We start from the raw sequence: 22,995 nt of genomic DNA, 5'->3' as shown, positions 1-22,995 counted from the left end.
TCTGGTGTTCAGAGGCTTTAGTCCTGGGCAGATAGTTCTATGAGCTTTCCCTGGGTTAAACTGAATATGCCTCACTGGAACTGGAATGGAAGGGTCGGACCACGAGGCCACACTCTCCCCCTGGCTCGCTTTCCGGAAGTTGCCTTCAGAATCGCTGGCTGTGAGGCTGTTTCGTCGGCCAGCGGGGGGATGGGCTGCAGCTTTCCCAAGCTCCGGGCAAGGACTTTCACTGAGACTTGGATAGCAGGATCCAGCCAGTGAGGCTGTCTTGCCCGCCCTGAGGGTTGCTGTTGTTTCGACCAGCTCTCTGCAGCGGAAGCCCCAGGCAGTAACTTTCACTGGGACTCTAGAAGGCCCTGAGGGTTCTGCTCTCAGAGCCCGGCCAGGCTGAGGCTTCCGGGAGCCTTGGACTCTGTGCTCCTACCCCTGAGGTCCAAGGGATCTCGGGTTCTGGCTTTTAAGGGGAGCCGTACCTTTTGAACCGGGTCCAGGTCCAGGAGGAGGGTTCCCAGGGTCTGTGCTGTTGATCGTTTTGAATTTCGGCGCCTTAGGAGCTGATCATTTGAGATCTGTCGGGAAGGGTTTTCAGGAGATCTGAGCTTTAGCTTTCTCTAAGCTGCCATCTTAACCGGAAGTCCCCAAAGAATATTTCTAGTCTTGGTTGGAGTATAAGCTCTGGTCATGCAATGGGGCTGGTCTTGGTCCTCTTTGGCAGGGAAATTCTGGAGATGGAAAGGAGAATGTAAACTTTGTCTGCTTTCACACATAGGGATTCACCATTGCTTCTATATTTTTCCTTTTTGTAGCATAAAATGCCACATGGAAGCATGTCAGTTATTTAACCTGATTCTGATCTATTGACTTTAGCCTCCAGTAACTGTTTCCACTGTAGAATTCCTGCTGCCCAATTAATTCACTGGTCTGACTTTCCTATGTACAGATGACAGACCCTCCATTCCCATAATCACACTAATGGCAGCAGGACCATAGAGAGATCATCTCTGGCCTTAGTTTCCTTTTATTTCATGCAGCTTTATTGTTATAATTCTTAGGGGTATCCCAGCTTCCTGTCCCTGACTCTGGGTATATTCTGAATGGAGAGCAGGGGGAGAAATAGAATTTTGATGTGTGGAAGTGACCTCTGGAAAGTCAGATACCAACAGCATATACTTTACAGGAGGGATGACTTTTTATTGGGCTAAATCTGTACATAAGGATGCTTAAAGCACACATTTTAATTTAGCATATAATTATCTGTGTATCTTTTTTTTTTGGTTAACTATTAAAGCTTCCTCAGAGGGGAGAGAAGCTTTAAGGTAGGAAGATAGAGATAGGATAGAAGTTTTAGATACCACAAGGGGGATGATGGAGTCAAATTAGAGATATGAGGTGGCCATGAGCCACAGCTAAGCTCTGATCAAAGGACCCTTCCAAAGGCTTTTACCAGTCCAGAGATCCACATTTAATCCCACACAGGTCAGAGAGATGAAAGAGAGATAGAGATGATTTAAAGATGGAGCTTGGCCAGAGGCCAAGTCCTGCCAGGACAGCCATCAGCTAGCCTGAAAGAGAGAGAGAGAGGCAGAGCTTGCTGGGCTATATATAATCTTTGATATGCAAATATACACAGTACACAGGGATGATGATCATTGGTTAATGACAAGGTATGGGTGTGGTTTCTCTTAACCAGGTGAGCACAAAGAAACCTGTGTTCCCGCTTAACCTGGGGGAAGCTGGGGTCAAGGGTCAGAGGCTTTCCCAGCCATATGCAATACTTGGCATGCTCAAGACTGAGCATGCTCTCTTCTAAGGCAATCTGTACATACCGACTGTTCCCCTTGCCCATAGCTAGGGGTGGACTGCTACAACTACTTCCCAATTACCTTTTGACCTGGTTCAGGCAGCACCTGGCAATGTTGCAGTCTATGTATTTGACACCTGTGTTTGAAAGGAACTTTTTCTTAATTTACTTTTTCCAATTAATCACAATCTATTTTCTGTTCCCCTTCTACCTTCTACCACTAATGAAAAAGAATATGTTTGGGACATGTATGGGTTGTGTCTGCCTATAGCCACAAATTAATATATTCTTAGTTGGACACCTGAAAAGGAGAGTTAGAAACTGAGGAAAAATGGGTAAAGGGGATATAGAGAAAGAGGGAATATAATAAAGGAAGAAAGACTCAGAGCCAGGAATTAAAGAGCTTGGGATCCAGCCTGTGTGCTCCTCTGATGATGGGAAAGAGAGAGAGAGAGAGAGAGTGAACTACATATTTCCTCAATCTTTTACTGGAGGATCAAACAATGGGGAATGGGAGGTAGCTAATGTTCATGTGACATGGCATAAGACTTAATATCGGCTCACCTGACAACTACAAGATCAAAGAGGAGTAGATTAACTTAGCATATGACCTTGTATGGAATCTGGTCTGGCAAGGTGGGAACTAGGACAATGTGGCAGCCTACCCAGGAATTCTTCTGACCTTTGGGATGTACATTTGAAGAGTAGTCAAAATTAATAGAGTACCTATTAAATACAATGATCAAGAACTAATATATCTATGAATATGATACCTGAGCACATAGGTTGCAATATTAATATATTAGTAATTCTTTCAAGATTAAAATACTCATGTGGACATATCAAGGTAAAGTAATTCTCAATCTCAATAAATATCTGGTGCAACTTACAGCCTGAGTCCATCCTATTTCTGAATTGAGGCAGCTGATTTCATAGCAAGTCTGTAGCTTTTTGTAGGAAGTGAGTAACTTATTATCATGGGTCTTCTGCAGTCCTTGTCAGCCACTGCATTGATCAGAGGTCCCAAGTTTTTCAAAGTTCTTTGACTTCACAACACTATCGTTATTGTATAAATTACCTTCTTGTTCTACTCACTTCATTCTGCATCAGTTCAGACAAATCTTCTGAAGTTTCTGTTCTTGAACTCATTCCGTTCAATGTTCCTATGAGTGACTTGGCTCAAATGAAATAATATCTTTAAAGACCTTAGTAAATGGTGACCATTAATGTTCTAGTAATTCTGTAGACAAGCAGAAAGCATAATTTTGGACCTGGAAGGAAAATATAGAGAAAGAAAAAATTGGCATGATAGGGATGGTAAAAACAGATAGGATGTAGAAGTAGTTCAGGAAGCTGGTACAGTAGGTGGAATGTGATAATATGAATATTATTGGGAATTGATATCAGGTCCTATCCTGGAATACAAAATGTCAAAATCACAAAAAAAAATCGACCTCGATGGGGCAGTTACTAGTATACATGTCATAGAAAAAAGTTAAATTAATGGGGCATGGTTGATTTAAAAAAAGGGGAAATTGGATACAGATCATTAATGCCAAGTTAGATTTCATAAAGAGATCTTGGGGATGATTGAGAGAACCACAAAGTTATTATCTGTAGGAAAGGTAATAGAGTAGTTGAAAAAACATAATGCAAACTTTATTTTAACCCTTACCTATCAGACGTAGGATCAATACTATGCAATGGAAGTTAAGTGAGTGGCCCAGGGTCATATAGCTAGGAATTATTTGAGGTCAGATTTGATCCCAGAACCTCTGATCTCTAGGCCTGGCTCTCAATCCACTGAGCTACACAACTACCCCAACCACTAATGCCGTCTTAAGAGAAGCATGTCCATTTCCAAGAATAAGGAGATAGCTGCCCTTCTGTACTATCAGATGGCACTTTTACTATTGTATTTGGTTCTAGATGACACATTTTACAAGGGGCAACAGTGAACTGGGGAGTGTTCAGCCAGATTGCTGAGGGTTTGGGAGTCTCTGAAGATCAATTGAGGAACTACATATTAGAAAAAGGAATAGAAAGCTTTGGGGAGAGGCCTGATAGCAATATTCTGGACTCTTACGTGGAAGAGGATTTAGAAGTGTTCTGTGTGGCCACAGAGGGCTGAACTAGAATCATAGAGGCAAATGATGATGGAAAGCAAAACCCTTATGTGTGAGGAGAAATTGTTAACAAGTAATTATAGAGTCATGTACAACTCTTCCTGACTCCATTTCTTAGCAGAGATGCTGGAGGGGTTTGCACTCCTTGTCTAGCTCATTTTACAGATGAGAAAACTGAGGCAAAGATGGTGAAGTGACTTTCCCAGGGTCACACATCTATTGAGTGTCTGAGACCAGATTTGAACTCAGAAAGATGAGTTTTTTGACTCCAGACTCCATCCACAATATTTCCTAGCTGTAATTTAATCATTAATTAGAGCTTAATCCCCAAACCTGGCTCTATTTGGGGAAAAAAGCAAAAGTTCAGCTTGCTTCCCTCCCCCAATACTTAACCATTTCTCACCAATCCAAAGTTTTCTGCAGTGCGGTTGTAGCTTTGATCAGTCTTGATTACTGGTTCTGGTCAACATCTTGGTGTATTTTAGCCAATCTAAATAAACTATAATAACTTACTTAAGAATAGTTTAGGAAGAGTTAAATGTAAAGAGACTGAACAAAATGATAGTATATGTCAAACTGGAAAGAATGAGAGAGAGAGAGAGAGAGAGAGAAGAGAGAGAGAGAGAGAGAGAGAGAGAGAGAGAGAGAGAGAGAGAGAGAGAGAGAGAGAGAGAGAGAGAGAGAGAGAGAGAGAGAGAGAGAGAGAGAGAGAGAGAGAGAGAGAGAGAGAGAGAGAAGAGCAGGAGCAATTCCTTGGATTAACAAGGGGGCAGTTTCTGTCGGATCAGTTTCCCTTCTCCTTGGTTTCAACTTCCTTTCTCTGAGGGTTTCTCAATACCAGTCAATCTCAATGATAAATGACCTACAGGTCAGTGATTGATGATATCAAACAAAAACACATAATCTGGAGGGAAATTCCTTTTAACACTAATATCTATTGACCTTTCTTCCATTTTCCCCTCTCTTTACCAATACTACTACTATTACTACAACAACAACAACAACAACAACAACTACTACTACTACTACTACTACTACTACTACTACTACTACTACTACTATTACTACTACTACTACTACTACTACTACTACTACTACTACTACAGCTCCAAACAATTTCTCAAATTAAAATATTACATAACCTAGTGTAGGAAAAAGACTCCTGAGAAAGATCCAACACTCCATAGGCTAGCTGAGTAGGAGAATAATAGTGTATATGGCTGAAGGACTAACTTTGAGGTAGTTGCATGTCAGTGATAAGGCTTGATGAGGGAGGGGGAAAGAAACCCTGGTGCCTGGGAAGTAATCTTATATTTTAAGAAGCTCCAAAGACAACTCTTCTCTAAGTATCCCTTCTTTCTCAAGTAACTCAATTGCTCTGATTGAGACCTTAGTCAAATCATATCTGATACTTATTCAGGGACAACTACCATGTCCTTACAAAGTACAAATCGTTAGTATCCAATCCCTGCAAATAAATTTAAGAACCAACAGAGTTAGCCACCAGTGGGTTCTCCTAGTGGCCCCTTTGTTCTGAAAGACTTCTCCAATCTCCATTTCTGTATCTTTTCCAAATTTGGAGGCATGGACTTCCAAGGGCCAGGTTCCTCCTTTACCTAACTTATGAAAGGCACCTGGGATTCTTCCCTCCCAGTCCTAGAGAGAAAGCCTTGCCCTATTCTGAGCCACAGAGTGGCAAGTGCCATCCAGCCCAATCTGGCCAAGTCAGACTTGCAGAAGAGGACTTGTTTCCCAGGAGTCATATTCTCACCCATACTTCACCACCTTGTTTTTGGCACTGTATGTGAGATGTGGGTGTCTTCCTTTGGTGAGTTTTCCTGCTACTAAGGAATCTCAATAAAGAGAAATCAGAAACACATGAAGAGTTTATGAATTAGGAGAAGTCTGAAATAGACTAATAAGGCACCTCTCCATGCCAGTCATCTAGTGCTAAAGTTGCTGGATCATGCAGGAATTGGAACACTGAGGAAGCATTTCCTTCCGAGAATGGTGGTAATTCTCCAGTTCTCAGGTCTCTCCCACAGCTTTCTCCTTTTAATGGTTTCTCTTTTTCTCACAACAAGATGAAAGGGCTCAGTGAATAGAGGGGACAGGCCTGGAGTCAGAAGGACCTAGCTTCAAATCTGTCCTTAGTCACTTTGTATCTCTGTTACCCTGGGCATTCCACTTACCCCCAAATCCCAAGCCCTTATGCTATTCTGCTTTAGAAACAATATTTAATATATATTCTAAAACAGAATTTAAGGGATTTTTTTTAATGTGAGACCCCTGGGCCCCAGAGCAAGAAATGAGGAAGAGGATGATGTGCACTTCCTCTACCCACTTTACAAGACAGATATTCTACATTTGCTCTTTTTCTCCATAAAAATTTTCCAGGGTCAAGATGGTTTTTTTTTGTAAACTCCTTTTGGCCCTTTAGGATTGGTATTCTTGCATGTTGGTGGTCATTGGTTTCTTAGCTTCTGTCTCAAGGGCTTTGCCTTGTGAGTATCTTTCGTTCCCTTTCTGAGGATTGAATGAGGGCAGGTACATCTCTGTTGTTTTTTTTTTTTTTATGTGTAGTTCCTGCTTCAAAGCATTTTTTCCTAAGGCTATCTTCCTCAGCTGTTGCTTCTTGTATTTTCAACTGCAACATGGGTTTTGCACTAAGTTCATCATCCTCAACTCTGCTTTGGCTACCCTTTTGGCTGCCCCTTTGCTTCCCCTGCTGCAAGGACTGTGTTATTTAGCTTTGAGTCTCACTGCCAAGGCCAGCCACAGCCCTCAGGGGTATTCTGTGGTGCTCTCAGTCTTCCCCTGAGACTTTGGAAATTCTCCTGGCCCTGGCATTAACTGTGGTTCAGTATTTGATGTGGGGGAAAGTGTGGTCAACTAGTGCTTTGATTTGAGCAGTTTCTTTTCTTTATGGCATAGGAATCCTCACTCACTGCCTACCTTTCACACTGTGACCAGTGGGAGAGTGCCTTTATTTCTCTGGTTCTGATTTTTGTCCTTTTGAGATGCTTTGTTTTTTGTTTTTTTTTTAACCCTTACCTTCCGTCTTGGAGTCAATACTGTGTATTGGCTCCAAGGCAGAAGAGTGGTAAGGGCTAGGCAATGGGGGTCAAGTGACTTGCCCAGGGTCACATAGCTTGGAAGTGTCTGAGGACAGATTTGAACTTAGGACCTCCCGTCTCTAGGCATGGCTCTCAATTCACTGAGCTACCCAGCTGCCCCCTTGAGATGCTTTGTAATGATTGGTTAGAAGGAGATTCAGAGAAGCTCCTGCTATGCTGCCATCTTGGCTCTTCCCCTGTTGGTTTCTAACTGCTTCCCCTCTGGTTCTCCTGGTCATTCCCACTTCAATGGCTCACCTATTGAGATCAGCTTTATCCCTTACCCCCAGGGAATTGACCTAAACTGAGTAATCTTCTATGCACAGAGAAATGAAATGATACTAATTACAAGAGTTTCCAGATGCCCAGCATTTTAAAGTCTACTAAGCAATATAGCATCTCATTGTGTTCTGTAACAGTTAAAAGAGTGGTTGGCTTAAATTGTGACCGCAGAAAATATGGTTTCAGTACAGTGTCTTGATTTAAATCAAATATAAAGTGGTGGCCAGGGAAATATTCCCATATATGAAATATACCCAAGTCAGCTGGGTTTTATAGAGATTTTAATTAATAAAAATGAGGAATTAAAGAAAGGGAGAGAGAGAGAGAGAGAGAGAGAGAGAGAGAGAGAGAGAGAGAGAGAGAGAGAGAGAGAGAGAGAGAGAGAGAGAGAGAGAGAGAGAGAGAGAGAGAGAGAGAGAGAGAAAGGAAATAATGAGAAAAAGGCTAGGCCAGCATAGGCTAACCTTAAGAGAGATCAGTCAGTCTTTTATCAACTCACCACAAGATCTGTCCAAAGCAAGATTTTAGTGTTCAGAGAGACAACAGTTCAGCTTCAGCTAGCTCAATCAAGTTCAGCCACCATTCAGCCTTTCCCAGTTCAATCTCTCCAGCTGATTCCTTCCAGCTGAATTTCCCCAGAGCCCTTTCTGAGCTCCTTTTAAAAGCGAATTTTCTTCTATGTCACCTCCCCTATGTTCTTACAACTACTAATCACTGTAGACGATTTAAAAAGGACAGACCATTCTTAATTCACACCTGAGTAGACTAAACTTTGAGTAATTCACACCTGAGTAAGTTCTCACCTCTTTGCTCCTTGCAAGTTTACAAGTTGTCTGACCTTTATAGGTATTTAGCACCTTTTTGAATTAGATCTAAAAATAGGCACAGCTTAAGGGTTTTTGCCTTACTATAAGTATGGGTTAAGTACTTTTCATTGTTCAGCAAGGAGTTTACAACTTTATCTTCCCCTAAGGCATGCTTAACTATGGGTGAAGTAGAGTTCCCACTTCCTGATCTAAGTCCCTTCATTGTTTAAAATGGGGAATGGTCTTAACCAAGTGTTCTGAAGTAGGGTCTGAGAATTTTTAAGATTCACAATCCCCCCTGATGATCACTGGGTGACTAGTCTCCCCATTGATCATTTAACATAATCATCTTGTAGTCCTAAATGCACTTCTAACTATAGATATATACAATATTCAATTTTCTGAGAGGAAATTAGAGTAGTAAGGGAGGAAATAGAAAGAAAGAAAGCAAAACCAATGTTTTGCTAGGCACAATGACAGAAAGCCAAATTAGGGGCAGTCCCTTTTGTCATAAATGTGTACATTTACAATAAATGTTCAATTAAATTTTAGTTCAATCAACCATATCCAAAGTTCATTCTTGATCTTCTTGATGTAATAATGTATGTTTTTGCATCTTTCTGCAACAGTTCATTCCCTGGATTTAGGAGTTAGCAAGCTTCTTATTGAAGATCTTTTCTAGAACAAAAATCAAAATCTTGGATTTTAAATTAAAATACAGTTCCAAAGCACAAGCATTATCTTCATTTGAATGATAAGGCTGATATGTAGTACTGGATGAATGCCAAGCCCTCCTCCCTCCTTCCCCATCTCCCACATTACTAATCCTATTCTTATCAGTCCACTGGTACATGCATGCATGCATGCATGCATTCATTCATTCATTCATTCATTCATTCATCTAACTGACCTGGACCACAACTGGCCATTCACCTCTATCCCACAATATTTTTCACCCACTTTCTCAGCAAAAAGTCCCTAGGCTATGGACTTGAGATACAGGAAAATGACTCAGTCCCTGCTCCCCTTCCAGGAGTATGTCCCAAACTAGAGGAACCAAAGGAAGAAAATGACTGAGACAGCCAGTATTGTTCAGAATCACAAAATTTCCCTTTCAGAAAAGGAAAAATTGTTGTTCAGTTATTTCGGACATGTCTGTGTCTTCATGACCCTATTTGGTGTTTCTTACCAAAAGTTATGAAGTGTTTTGTTATTCCCTTCTTCAGCTTATTTTACTGATGAGAAAACTGAAGCAAACAGGGTTGATTGTGTACTGAGGATGCCAGGTGTAATGAAGGTTGTTGGTTAAGCACAAAGCATTAGCAATCATGAGAATAATCTGTGATGTGATGCCAGGACCATTATCATTTTGATTATGTGATCTGGGATATCCAATCTTAGGAATTACCTCATTAAGAAGGGCTTTTATTACTTTCTGCCTTTTTTGTTCTTCTGGGCAATGCCTCCAACTATTCAATAAAGGCAACTACAAAAATTAGGACCCTGTATCTTAAACCTTTTGCAAGATTGTAGGTAGATGATTCTATTTGCCAATTTATCCCAGGACCACAATGGAATGGAAATCTCAAACTTCCTTCCAAACTCCAAATTCTTTATATTTTTACTTATAATAGTTTTTTTAAAATTTTGCATTCCCACCCTCCTACCTGGTCCTGACCCTTTGTGAAGACAAAAAATGTGATGTCCTTTGTACATATGAAATTATGTAAAACATATGTACATATTATCCACTTTGTAACAACAACACAAAAGCCAAGAAAAAAGAAATTGAAAGAAGTATTGTTTATACAACATTTAGACACCATCAGATCTTTCTCTGGAGGTTGAGAGTATATTTCTTCATCATAAATCCTTTGAAAATGTCTTAGATCAATGTATTGATCAGGATAGCTAAGTCATCAGTCTCTTGTGAAAGATAGGATTAACTCTCCTCTTGTCTATTTTTTTTTATCTTTTAAAAAAAGTTGCTTTATTTAACTTAAAGAAATAGCACCATATGGAAATTATTTCCATTCAAACATGTTTTTATATTTTTCTACATAATATTTACAAACATGATTTGTAGCCAGTTCTGGAGTAAAACATAACTTGAGTGTGGCGAATGTAAATATTTAGGATTTAAGTCTTATAGCTACTGAAATATTTCATGGAGTTATATTTTAAATTTTATATAGTCAATTTAGAACATTATTTCTTGGTTACAAGAATCATATCCTTTCCCTCTTTCTACTTCCTCCACCCCTTCCTGTAGCTGAAATGCAATTTCACTGTGTTTTATATGTGTTCTTAATCAGAACCTATTCCCATATTGTTGATGTTTGCACTAGGGTGATCATTTAGAGTCTACATGCCCAATCATATCCCCTTCCATCAATGTAATGAAACAATTCTTTTTCTTCTGTGTTTCTGCTCCCACAGTTTTTCCTTCGAATATGGATAGTTTTCTTCCTCATAGATCCCTCCGAGTTGATCAGGATCACTGCATTTGGAACTAATGGAGAAGTCTATTACATTTGATTGTACCACAGTGTATCAGTCTCTGTGTAAAATGTTCTCCTGCTTCTGCTCCTTTCACTCTGCATCAATTCCTGGAGGTCATTCCAGTTCCCATTGAATTCCTCCAGTGTATTATTCCTTTGATCACAATAGTATTCCATCATCAACATATACCACAATTTTTTCAGCCATTCCCCAATTGAAGGGCATCCCCTCATTTTCAAATTTTTTGCCACCACAAAGAGCGCAGCTATGAATATTCTTGTACAAAATTTTTTTTCCATATTATCTCTTTGGGGTATAAACCCAGCAGTGTTATGGCTGGATCAAAGGGCTGACTGTTTTTTAGTGTCCTTTCTGCATATTTCCAAATTGACCTCCAGAACAGTTGGATCAATTCACAACACCACCAGCAGGGCATTAATGTTCCAATTTTGCCACATCCCCTGCAACATTCATTACTTTCCTTTGCTGGCATGTTAGCCAATCTGCTAGGTGTGAGGTGATACCTCAGAGTTGTTTTGATTTGCATCTCTCTGATTATAAGAGATTTAGAACACTTTTTTTCCTGTGTTTATTAATAGTTTTTATTTTTTATATGAAAATTGCCTATTCATGTCCCTTGCCCATTGATCAATTGGAGAATGGCATGGTTTTTTTGTACAACTTATTTAGCTCTTTATAAATTTGTGTAATTAGATCTTTGTCAGAGGATTTTGTTATGAAGATTTATTCCCCCAATTTGTTGCTTCCATTCTAATTTTGGTTACATTGGTTTTGTTGGCACAAAACCTTTTTAGTATAATATAATAAAAATTATTTACTTTCCATTTGTGATTCTTTCTAACTCTTGCTTTGTCTTAAAATCTTTGCTTTCCCAAAGATCTGATATATACATACTATTTTGTGTTCACCTAATTTACTTATATTTTCCTTCTTTTAACATTCATGTCATTCACCCATTCTGAATTTTCATGGTTTATGGTTTGAGATGTTGATCCACACCCAATCACTCCCATATTGTCTTCCAATTTTCCCAGCCATTTTTGTCAAAAAATGGATTTTGGTCCTCAAAGCTGGGATCTTTGGGTTTATCATAGACAGTCTTGCTGAGGTCCCTTACCCCAAGTCTATTCCACTGATTCTCCTTTCTGTCTCTTAGCCAGTACCATTTTGCTTTGATGACCCCTGATTTATAGTATTGTTTGAGATCTGCTACTTCTAGGACATCTTCCTCCACATTTTTTTTCATTATTTCCCTGGATATCCTTGATCTTTGGTTCTTCCAAACGAACTTTGTGATGTTTTTTCTACTTCAATAAGCAACTTTCTTGGTAGTTCCATGGGTATGGCACTAAATAAGTTTGGGTAGGATTGTCATTTTTATTATGTTAACTCATCCTACTCATGAGCAGTTAATGTTCTTCCAATTATTTAGATCTAGTTTTAATTTTGTGGAAATTGTTTTGTAGTTGTGTTCATATAGTTCTTGTGTTTGCTTTGGCAGATAGATTCCTACATATTTTATATTGTGTAGGGTGATTTTAAATGGAATTTCTCTTTCTTATTCTTGCTGTTGAGATGTATTGGAAATATATAGAAATGCTGATAACATATGTGGGTTTATTTTGTATCATGTAACTTGGGTAAAATGGTTGATTATTCCCACTAGCCTTTTAATTGATTCTCTATGATACTTTAAGTATACCATCATATCATCTGCAAAGAGAGATAGCTTGATCTCCTCATTGCCTATTTTAATGCCTTCAATGTCTTTTTCTTCTCTAATTGCTACTGCTAGTGTTTCTAGTACAATGTTAAATAGTAGAGGTGATAATGGGCATCCTTATTTCACTTGTGCTCTTATTGGGAATACATCTAGTTTATCTCCATTGCAGATGATGTTGGCTAATGGTTTTAGATATATACTGTTTATTATTTTTAGGAAAGGCCCTTCTATTCCTATACTTTCTAGTGCTTTCAGTTGGAATGAGTGTTGTATTTAGTCAAAGGCTTTTTCTGCATTTGTTGTGATAATCATGTGATTTTTGTTGGTTTGCTTGTTGATATGGTCAATTATGTGGATGATTTTCCTAATATTAATCTGGTATGAATCCCAACTGATCATAATGAATAACCCTCAGGATCAGTTGCTGGAGTCTTTTTGCTAGTATTCTATTTAAGACCTTTGCATCTATGTCCATGAAGGAGATTAGTCTATAGTTTTCTTTCTCTGTTTTTGATGTGCCTGGCTTTGGAATCAGTACCATAATTGTGTCATAAATGGAATTTGGTACAACTCCCTGTTTGTTTATTACATCAAATATTTTGTATAATATTGGGATTAGTTGTTCGTTGTATGTTTGATATAACACACTTATAGAACCATCAGGCCCTGTGGATTTTTTCTTAGGGACATTTGTGATGCCTTGTTCAATTTCTATTTCTAATACAGGATTATTTAAGTATTCCAATTCTTTTTCTGTTTTTGCTTTCACTGGCTTTGGTATCAAAAATATATTTGGATCACAAAAGGAATTTGGTGGGATTCTTTCTTTACCTATTTTTGAAAATTCTTCCCTTCCATCTTGGAATCAATTCTGAGTATTGGTTCAAAGTAAGTTGAGAAGTAAAGGCTAGAAAAAGGGGGATAATGACATGCCCGTGGTCACACATCCAAAGTATCTGAGGCCAGATGTGAACCCTGGTCCTCCTGAATCTAGGCCCTGCTATCTACTGATCACCCCATAGCCCTCATTGCCTAGATTTTTAAGATTGTTTAAATAGCATTGAGATTCATTGTTCCTTCAGTGTGGTAATTCACTGGTATATCAATCTGATCCTGGGGACTTTTTCATAGAGAACTCATTTGTGGTTTCTTCAATGTCTTTTTCTAAGATTGAGTTGTTTAAATATTCTATTTATAATTCTGTTAATCTGAGCAATTAATCTTTTTTGTAAGTATTCATCTATTTTACTTACATTTCAATTTTGCTGGCACATGATTGCTCAAAATAAGTGCTCAAAATTTCCTTAATTTCAACTTCATTGCTAACTCATTCATCCTTTTCATTTTTGCTATTGGTTATAATGTTTTCTTCTATCTTTAATCAAATTAACCAATGCTTCATCTATTTAATTGTATTTATATTTTAAAAACCAGATCCTAGTATTATTTAATTCTGTTTTTTATTTTCTTTTGATTTTATTAAACTCTCTTTTTGATTTTCAAGATTTCCTGTTTAATTGGACATTTCCTGATCTTTCCAGGGAACTGAAGTCAGTTGTATCCAGAGACAGCCCTAGAGAGTTTAAGATGCCCTAGATCACATTATGTGTCAACTGCTACTCTGAAACTTTTTGTACTAATGAGTCCTTCCTGTACTGGTAGTTCCACCTAGTGGACAGAAGGAGACCAATAGCAAGAGAGGAATATCTGAGGCCAGGGATGATTGAGCCAGCCTGATTTCCATCTGATTATAGAGGGGCAAATGTTGGAGCCCTTCCTCACCCAAGAAAGGATTGGGTTGGATGTGAGCCTGTTTATGCGTCTCATAACTGTTGCAGAGTCAGTCCAGGAATCCTCTTCAGATCAGTTTTGCAAAGCATCCCAAATCATTTTTGGAAGAGAAATGAGAAGGGAGTCAAGTCCATTAAAACTGTTTGCTGTTTGGCCTGTGTAGTCAAGGAAAACCCATAGACCAGTTTCCTTGAGATACAGCTTGCTGAAAACTCTCCTCCATCTCACTTTATCTCTAGACTACCCTATCCCTGATCCCTTTGCTGCCTCTCCATTCTTTTCGGCTCTGTCTTCTTAAATCTTATTTCCTTAATTTTGGGGCTACATCAATCTAGGTCTACCACATCTTCTAAAAACAGAAAAGTAAAGACTTTTTGCTTGAGAAAGAAGTTGGGAAAAAAGGAGGTACAATGAATAACCCTGAAAAGAACAATGAGATCCATATCAGTAAATATTGTGTGAAAGGCAAGCTTGGGGAAGGGAAGGAGACCAGGGGCCTAGAGAAGGTCAAGAAATTGAGGAATCATCTTCATTTTTCTCCCACATTTCTGGAGGCAGACTAGGAGAAATAAGAGTCAGAGGCCACACAATCCTACTCGCCTATCTTTCTAACAAAATATAGTAGAGTTCTCAATTAGTCACCAGGATTCCAATCATAATCCCTGCCCCTTCTGAAAAAGAAGCCATTACCTCCTCTGAAGAGCTGATCTGCAGGGGCAGCTGGGTAACTCAGCGAATTGAGAGCCTGGCTGTGGATCAGGAAATCTTGGGTTCAAATCTTGCCTCAGACACTTCTTAGCTGTGTGACCTTGAGCTAGTTACTTAACCCCCATTGCCTGGCCCTTCTGCCTTGGAAACAATACAGAGTATTGATTCTAATGCAGGAGGTAAGGGTTTTAAAAAAGAGTTGTTTTGTGATAGACAAGAGATAAAAGGGTACCAGAATGTTGCTGTAAGGAGAAAAGATACTGACACATTAGGAAATAGTCCCTCCCTGATCAATGTAACCACTGAGCATCCCCTGGCAGGGGCATCAAACCCATTATAATTTGACCAGTCTTTGGAGACATGTCTCCCCTCCTCCTCAAGTCTTTTCTTCTTTGGGCTAAGCATCTCTAGTGCCCTTAATTGGCCCTTCAATAAAATATGTGTGTGCTCATGTCTCTTCTCTATGACTCTCTATTGCCTACAGACTATCCTTGAGTGTTCTTGTTCTGGCATTAAACCTTAGCCCTTCACAAAATGGCAGCAGGCATTACAGATACTTCTGGCCATGCATTGTGTGCTCAGACAGCCTGAGTCTACATTTGGTACCCAGTCTCACACTCTGACTTTCCTTCCTCTGAACCTTTGTTTGGGCTCTTCTTGGGATTTATACGCAGCTTTTATATATGGTCTCATTTCATCCAACAACACTAAGAGGGAGAGATTATTTTACCCATTTAACAAATCCGGAGACTGAGACACAGATAGGGACTTGCTAGTAAGTCGCACAACCAGTAACATTTTGAGAAAGAATTTGAACTCAGGTCTTTCTCAGTCTTAGTCCAACACTAGTCACTATGTCATGTCAGTCACTGGATCCATTGATGCTGCCAAAACACCTTCCAAAAAGTCCTACCATGACCTTCATGCTCAGGAGCATGCTCACTGTTTCTTCATATTCTCCCCCCACTACAAAAGGTGGCTAGCTGACCTCAGTTTTGTCACTGTCCTGGTCAGTTTCACTTGGCTTTACTGGATACAAATGGGAGGCTCATTCTTCCTCACCTTAAACTTCCCAGTGGAGACCCAGGGATGGAGTGCAAGCTCTACCAAAATAACAAGGAGAAAGGTCAAGGAAGCTGAAATATTTCTCACTTATACCTGTAAAATTGGAAATTAATTTTAAGACAGCTGGCCATGAATGACCCAGGAAGGAAGCCTGTTGATGATCCTGGATGTGCCCCAGGGATTGCTCTGGCACACTGTGAATCTTAAAAATTCTCAGACCCTACTTCATAACACTTGGTTAAGACCATTCCCCATTTTAACAATGAAGGGACTTAGTCAGGAATGTGAGAACTCTACTCCACCCATACTTAAGCATATTTTAGAGGAAGATAAAGTTGTAAACTCTTTACTGAACAATAAATAAGTACTTAACTCATACTTATAGTGAAACAAAAGCCTTAAGCTAAGTCCATTTTTAGGAAGGTGCTAAGTACCTATGAAGGTCAGGCAACTTGCCAACTTGTAAGGGACAAGCCTTAACAAAAGAGGTATGAAGTTTTAGTCTACTCAGGTGTGAATTAAGAATGGTTTGTCCTTTGGAAAATGTCTACTGTGATTGGTAGATGTGAGAACTTAGGGGAGGTGACATAGGAGAAAATTCTCTTTAAAAGGAAATCAGAAGCTGAGAGAAAAACTCTCTCTGAGGACCTCTCTCTGAAGAGGTTTCATATGGCCAAAGATGAATGGGAGAGAGGCAGCTTGCCAGAGCTGCCTTGAAGGGCTTGGTGGCTGAACTTAGATGGAGATTGAGCTGGCCAAAGGTGAACTGGTATCTCTCTGAACACTAGAGTCTTGCTTGGGACAAATCTTGTGGTGAGTGTAAAGATTAAAATTTAGGGGAGATGGGGAGACTGAGGCAGGTAGAAATTAGTTTCTCTCTGCAAGAAGTATTATATTTTTTAAAGGTTTATTAAAGGATTAAAGATTAAAGAATATACAAGTAAGAAACATGTGCCTAGGCCAGAGGCCTAGACAAAATAACCTCACATCATGCAAGAGACGCTCCTGCTGCAAAACGGAAGTCCAAAAGCCCCAAGCCCCCCTCAAAAGCTTTTGAATCAGCTTAAATCCCTTCTCGATCTTGGCCCAGGTGAGATTACAAGGCATTCTGGGGAAGTGGAGCAAAGGCTCGTGGGGATTGTAGTCCTGTATCTGAGTCTATTTTTTACATGAGTGATAAAAGACTGACTGATCTCTCTCTTAAGGCTTAAAAGCCTAGGCTGACCTAAGCTGGCCTATCTCTTTTCTCATTGTTTCCTCTTATTCTCTCTCTTTCATTAATTCCTTATTTGTATTAATTAAAATCTCCATAAAAACCAGCTGACTTGGTTATATTTAATATGTGGGAATTTTTCCCGGGTGACCACTATATTTTTGATTTGAAAACATATCTTTGAGGTCACAGTTTAAGGCAACCACTCTTTTATCTGTAACAGTTTATGCCAAACTCCTTTAATTATTACAACACATACCTCTCTCAGTGAGGTATTTTAACTTCCAACTAGAGATCAGGAAAGGTCTCTCCTTGGACCATAAAGGCTCAGGGAAATTTAGTCCCCATTAGCTTAGATTCCCAGCATAAAACCTCATCTGAGCTTGAAGATCACCTTCAACATTCTCATTCTCATCCTGTAGGGCAGGAAACACCAAAGGAAAGTAAAGATCCCAAAGCAGGGAATTCTAGAATCTTCTGTAAAGGGTATGGACATCCTGGGGGCAAATCATGTCCTATGCTCTAGAGATGCTATTGTGGGTTCAATATATCCAGACTTGAAACAGGTCTCACCTGACTCCCAGCCAGAGGCTCATCCTTTTGTATCCTGATAAGAACTGATCTATTCCCACTCTCTGCCTTTCCTTTTCTTTCCTCGACAGAGTTAAAGTAATGTTTCCCTTTCTGAGCACAATCTCCCCATGGCCTGACTTTAGTCTATCCACACCACCGGCTCCCAATATCCTTATCAAGCTGTCAAGGTAAGGAACCCTGGCTTCTGGAAGTCCAGGCCAAGGAATCATAAACTCTTGGTGGTTCTGCCAAGTTAGAAAGGCCTCAAATCCAAGCCCAGGTGCTGGATGAAGTGGTCTATCATCCCCAGACCAGCTTGCCTCAGCCCATCAAGACTGAGCACCCAGGGCTTGGACTCCATGTGAATGTCTTTGTCAGTCACAGAACTGAAGAAGAATGTTTCTTAAGGACTGGAGGAGATGAGATCTGCACCATAGAAAGGGGTGTCTTTGCCTTTGAAATCACAGGTTTTTGGTCTCTGGTCCCCAGCCTGGCCAAGGTCTTAGACAGGCCACTTCCAAACCACTTATATGGTTATAAGATAAGAAAAAGTATGAATACAGTCATTTTCTGTCTATTCCCTGCACAGCACCACTGTCCAAACCTACCATCATCACCTCCAACAATACTGCAGTGGAGACCAAGGACTTCTCAATGACATGCAATGCTACGGGTCAAATTCACCCTTACCGGTGGTTCATAAATGGACTTGCCCCAGGTGGTAACAGGATACAGCTGTCACAGGATAACAGGACACTCACTATCCGCAGTCTCAGAAGATCGGAAAACAAAGGGCCCTATGTGTGTGAAATCGAGAACCCATTGTTTCGGAATAGGAGTGATCCATTCACACTGAATGTTACCTGTGAGTATATTGCTTCTTCCTATATGGTGCCTTCTTATAGCCTGGTGGTGTGTTCCTAGAGGCCCAGGCTAATTCAGTCCCTTCTCTGAGAGCTAAAGAGGTAGGCTCTGAGGTTCCCAACCCCCTTCATCTTTAGGGAGCCCAAATTGGCCTTGCCATGTGTTCTGGTTGAGGGTGGCCATCCAGCGTGCTGAACTGGAGAAAGCCCTAAGATCTTCCAAGTTCAGATCCACACTGGAAAAGTAGAAGATGAGTTGTGAATTTCCCGGCTCAAAGGAGGATCAGGGAGACACAGTGGTTCTTGGTGATGGGTTATAGACTAGGAGATGCCCCCTTATTTCTGCCATAATCTCAATATGGAATCCTTCTCTTTCTTCCAGATGGCCCAGATATCGCCACAATTGTACATTCCCCCGATGAGTACCCTACTGGGGCAAATATTACCTTGAGCTGTGTTGCTGATTCTAACCCAGCAGCACAATTCACTTGGTTACAGAATGGACAAAGGATCAGCAACTCAGCCACATTTTCTGTTATTGCATCCCTGAGTGATGCTGGCACCTATACCTGTACTGCATCTAACTTATTCACTGGTTTGACTCGTACTGCAACCAAGAATATTACAATCTATGGTGAGTATCTGGATTGGGCCACCAACTTTGTGTGGGGCTCTCTCTTTCCCTGGCATGACAGAAATAGACAAAAGTGACACTCCCCCCGCCCCCGGTCCCATGGCACAGTGCATTGTGGTAGAAAGAGCCCTGAGATCAGAATCATGAAACGTAGATTGAATCTTTTCTTTTCTGCCTATTATCTATGTAGTAAATGACTCCTCCTTTTGCAGCCCCAGTTCCTTCATCTGGAAAAATGAATAATATTTGTTCTGTGTATAATAGGATTTTATGTGGAATCCTTTTTACATGATAGACACAAAATAAAAACATTAGTTGTCATTATCATCTTTATTATTGATATTGTATTATTCTATTCTGTCCCAGAGACATACATCCTTCTTTTTCTCCCACCTTCTAAGGCTGCAGGTTCAATGACTGCCCCATACTCACTCTTGCAGTCCATTTCCCTTGTTGCTGTGGAACCACAGAGTGTTTCTAGTCTTGGTTGGAGTATAAGCTATGGTCATGCAATGGGGCTAGCCTTGATCCTCTTTGGCAGGGAAATTCTGGAGATGGAAAGGAGGATGTAAACTTTGTCTCCTTTCACACCCAGAGATTCACTATTGGACCTATATTCTTCCTCTTTGTAGCATAAAATGCCACATGGAAGCATATCTTATTTAACCTGGTTCTGATCTATTGGCTTTAGCCTCCAGTATATGTTAATTCACTTGTCTGACTTTCATATGTACAGATGACAGACCCTCCATAATCACACTAATGGGCATCATGACCATAGAGAGATCATCTCTGGCCTTAGTTGCCTTTTATTTCATGCTGTTTTATTGTTACGATTATTAGAGGTATCCCAGCTTCCTGTCCCTGACTCTGGGGATATTCTGAATTGAGAGCAAGGGGAGAGATAGAATTGTGAAGTGGGGAAGTGACCTTGGGGAAGTCAGACTCCAACAGTATATACTTTAGAGGAGGGATGATATTTTATTGACCTCAGTCTGTACATGAGGATGCTTAAAGCACACATTTTAAATTATCATATAATTATCTGTGAGTTATTTTCTTTTGTTAATTATTTCCCAATTACCTTTTCACCTGGTTCAGGCAGCACTGGGAATGTTGGAGGCTATGGATTTGACACCTGTAGTCTAAAAGAGCTTTTTCTTAATTTATTTTTTCCAATTAACCAAAATCTATTTTTGTCCCCATTTTACCTTCTACCGCTAATGAAAAAAAACATCTTTGGGACAGGTATGAGTTGTGCCTGCCTGTAGCCACAAATTAATATATTCTTAGGTGGATACCTGAGAAGGAGAGTTAGAAAGTGTGGGAAAATGGGTGAAGGGGATATAGAGTAAGAGGAAATAGAACAAAGGAAGAGAGACTCAGAGACATGGCTTAAAGAGCTTGGGATCCAGCCTGTGTGCTCCTCTGATGGTGGTAGAGAGAGAGAGAGACAGTGAACTACATATTTACTCAGTCTTTTGTTGGAGGATCAAGCAATGGGGAATGGGAGGTGGCTAATGTTCATGTGACAAGGCATAAGGCTTAACATTGGTTCAACTGACTACCACAAGATCAAAGAAGAGGAGTTTTCTTAAGCATGTGACCTGGTATGGAATCTGGTCTGGCAAGGTGGGAACTAGGACACTGAGGCAGCCTACCCAGGAATTCTTCTGACCTTTGGATTTGTGATAGAGACATGAATAGAGAGAGGCTTTGCAGGTCTCGTGGACCAAGATGCAAGAACCAGGGTTCCAATGGAATGTCCCTGGTTGGTGGCAGTTTAAGCTGACCGGTGTAATAAAGAATAAGCTGAGAGAAGCTATTATTTGTGAATAGGGAATGGTAACTGAGGAGAACATCTTTATTAGCAATGACTGTTGTTCTCTGTCTGGCTTTTGACTTGAGAGCTCTGCTAATGGGAACCTGAAACTGCTGAGAGAACCTGAGGATGCTTAGTTGTAATGGGGGATTGCCACACACAAAGGAAACTGGTACAGAAGGGATTGCTCTGGGGAATCTGTCTATTGATTTCTACTAATCTATTTCCTAAACTCCTTCCTCCCTCACTCCCTCCTCCAACCCTCTTCCTCCTGCCACTCTTCTCCTCCCAATTTTCCCTCCCCCCTGAGTGAATTACAAAATATTCTAAGTTTCTTTCTCAGGTAAGTGGTCTATTGGGATAACAGGATGGGAAACTGAGGTAAGGGGAGTGAGGAAGTCCCTAATCTAAATGATTGATTTTAGAAAGGTTTGGGGAAGTATTCTAGTCACAAACTGTGACTCTGAGATAGGGAGATGGAGGACAATGGCTCAGTGTCAACTTCAATTGTTCAGAATCAGAGAAACCCAAAACCCAAATCAGCTTCACAAAGATCTTTCAGTCAGCTTCAAACCTCCAGGGAGAGAGAGAGTCAGTCCCCCAGTCAGAGACAAAGTCCAAAAGCCAAGTTTGCCACCTCCCCCTCTCCAAGGTCCTTTCAGCCAGCTTCAAACCTCCAAGGAAAAAGTGGCTTCCAGTCAGAGACACAGAGACCAAAAAAAAGAAAACAAAACAAAACAAAAAAAAACCCTGACTCCTGTCAGCTCCAACTACCACACACTGAGGACATTCCATTGGAATCCTGGTTCTTATGTTCTTGCATGTTGATCCACAAGTCCTGCAAAACCTTTCTCTCTTCCTATCTCTATCTCACAGGGGGGAGGGAACTTTGTCTCTGACTGGAAGTCATTTTTCCCTGGAGGTTTGAAGCTGGCTGAAAGGACCCTGGGGGAGGGGGGCTGACTTGGCTTTTGGACTTGGTCTCTGCCTGGAAGTCACACTCTCTCCCTGGAGGTTTGAACCTGGCTGAAAGACCTTTGTAAAGCTGATTTGTTTTTTTTGGGTTTCTCTGGTTCTGAGCAGTTGAAGTTGACACTGAAGAAGAGATTTTCTTGGTGAAGAAGAAAGAAGATTCAAACAGTTGTTCTCCATCTCCCTAACTGTCTTAGAGTCACAGTTTGTGACTGGGATACTTTCTAAAATTCTCCTTTAGATTAGGGAAATCCTCATCCCTCTTACCTCAGTTTCCCACCCTGTTATCCCAATAAACCCCTTGACTTGAAAAAGGAAAAGAAAAGAATATCTTTATAGTTTACTCAAGTGGGGAGGGAAGGAGCCAAGGCTTCAAGAAGAACTGGGTGGAGAGGGTTGGAAAAGGGAGGGAGTGAGGGAGGAAGGAGTTAGGAAATAGATTGAAGAATCAGCCATCAGTAGGAATCAGCAGGCAAACCCCAGAGTAAACCCCAGGGCATTCCTTTATAAGTAGTCCCCTGTGTACCAATATCCCTGTGTGGTGGCATACTTCAGCATTTCTCATTCCTACCTCCACTATCACCAAAGAGGTTCAGGTCCCAGCAGGAGCTCTCTTGTCACAGTCAGAGAACAGCAATCATTGTAAGAAGAAACAAGGTTCCCCACAGTTTACCTTCTCTATTTCAAGCAATAGTAGTTTTCAGTTAATTTACTCTTCTATTTCAAGTGGCACCTTAATCTGACAGTACCCAACAATCCCACAGGCAGGAAAGATAGTAAAAATGTTCAAACAAGTAGTTTTTGGTGTGGTGGTTTTGGCAGCCATCGCTTGCTTTTGGATTTACCATATTCTTTACAGCAAACTGACTCAAATGGTAGTGAAGACTGTGGATTATGTAGGAAACTTGACAATGACTGTGTTACAATTACCTTTCCAAAATGAATTAATTCTCTGGAAAATCCTGGCACAAGTATAT

The 22,995-nt window shown here is 40.4% G+C and overlaps 1 protein-coding gene across 1 annotated transcript in view; it reads left to right on the top strand.

Annotated features, from left to right (window-relative positions):
- The window catches only part of LOC103092368 (uncharacterized), a 1,666,349-nt gene that overhangs the window by 374,809 nt on the left and 1,268,545 nt on the right, over positions 1–22,995 (top strand). The window contains exons 40-41 of the mRNA XM_056825346.1: positions 18,317–18,592; positions 18,973–19,224. Of these exons, the coding sequence (XP_056681324.1) occupies positions 18,317–18,592; positions 18,973–19,224 (528 nt within the window). The remainder of the gene's footprint in view (positions 1–18,316; positions 18,593–18,972; positions 19,225–22,995) is intronic.

Source organism: Monodelphis domestica, chromosome 4, assembly GCF_027887165.1.
Source record: "Monodelphis domestica isolate mMonDom1 chromosome 4, mMonDom1.pri, whole genome shotgun sequence".
NCBI classification, from domain to species: domain Eukaryota; kingdom Metazoa; phylum Chordata; class Mammalia; order Didelphimorphia; family Didelphidae; genus Monodelphis; species Monodelphis domestica.
This window is presented reverse-complemented; position numbering and strand designations above follow the sequence as displayed.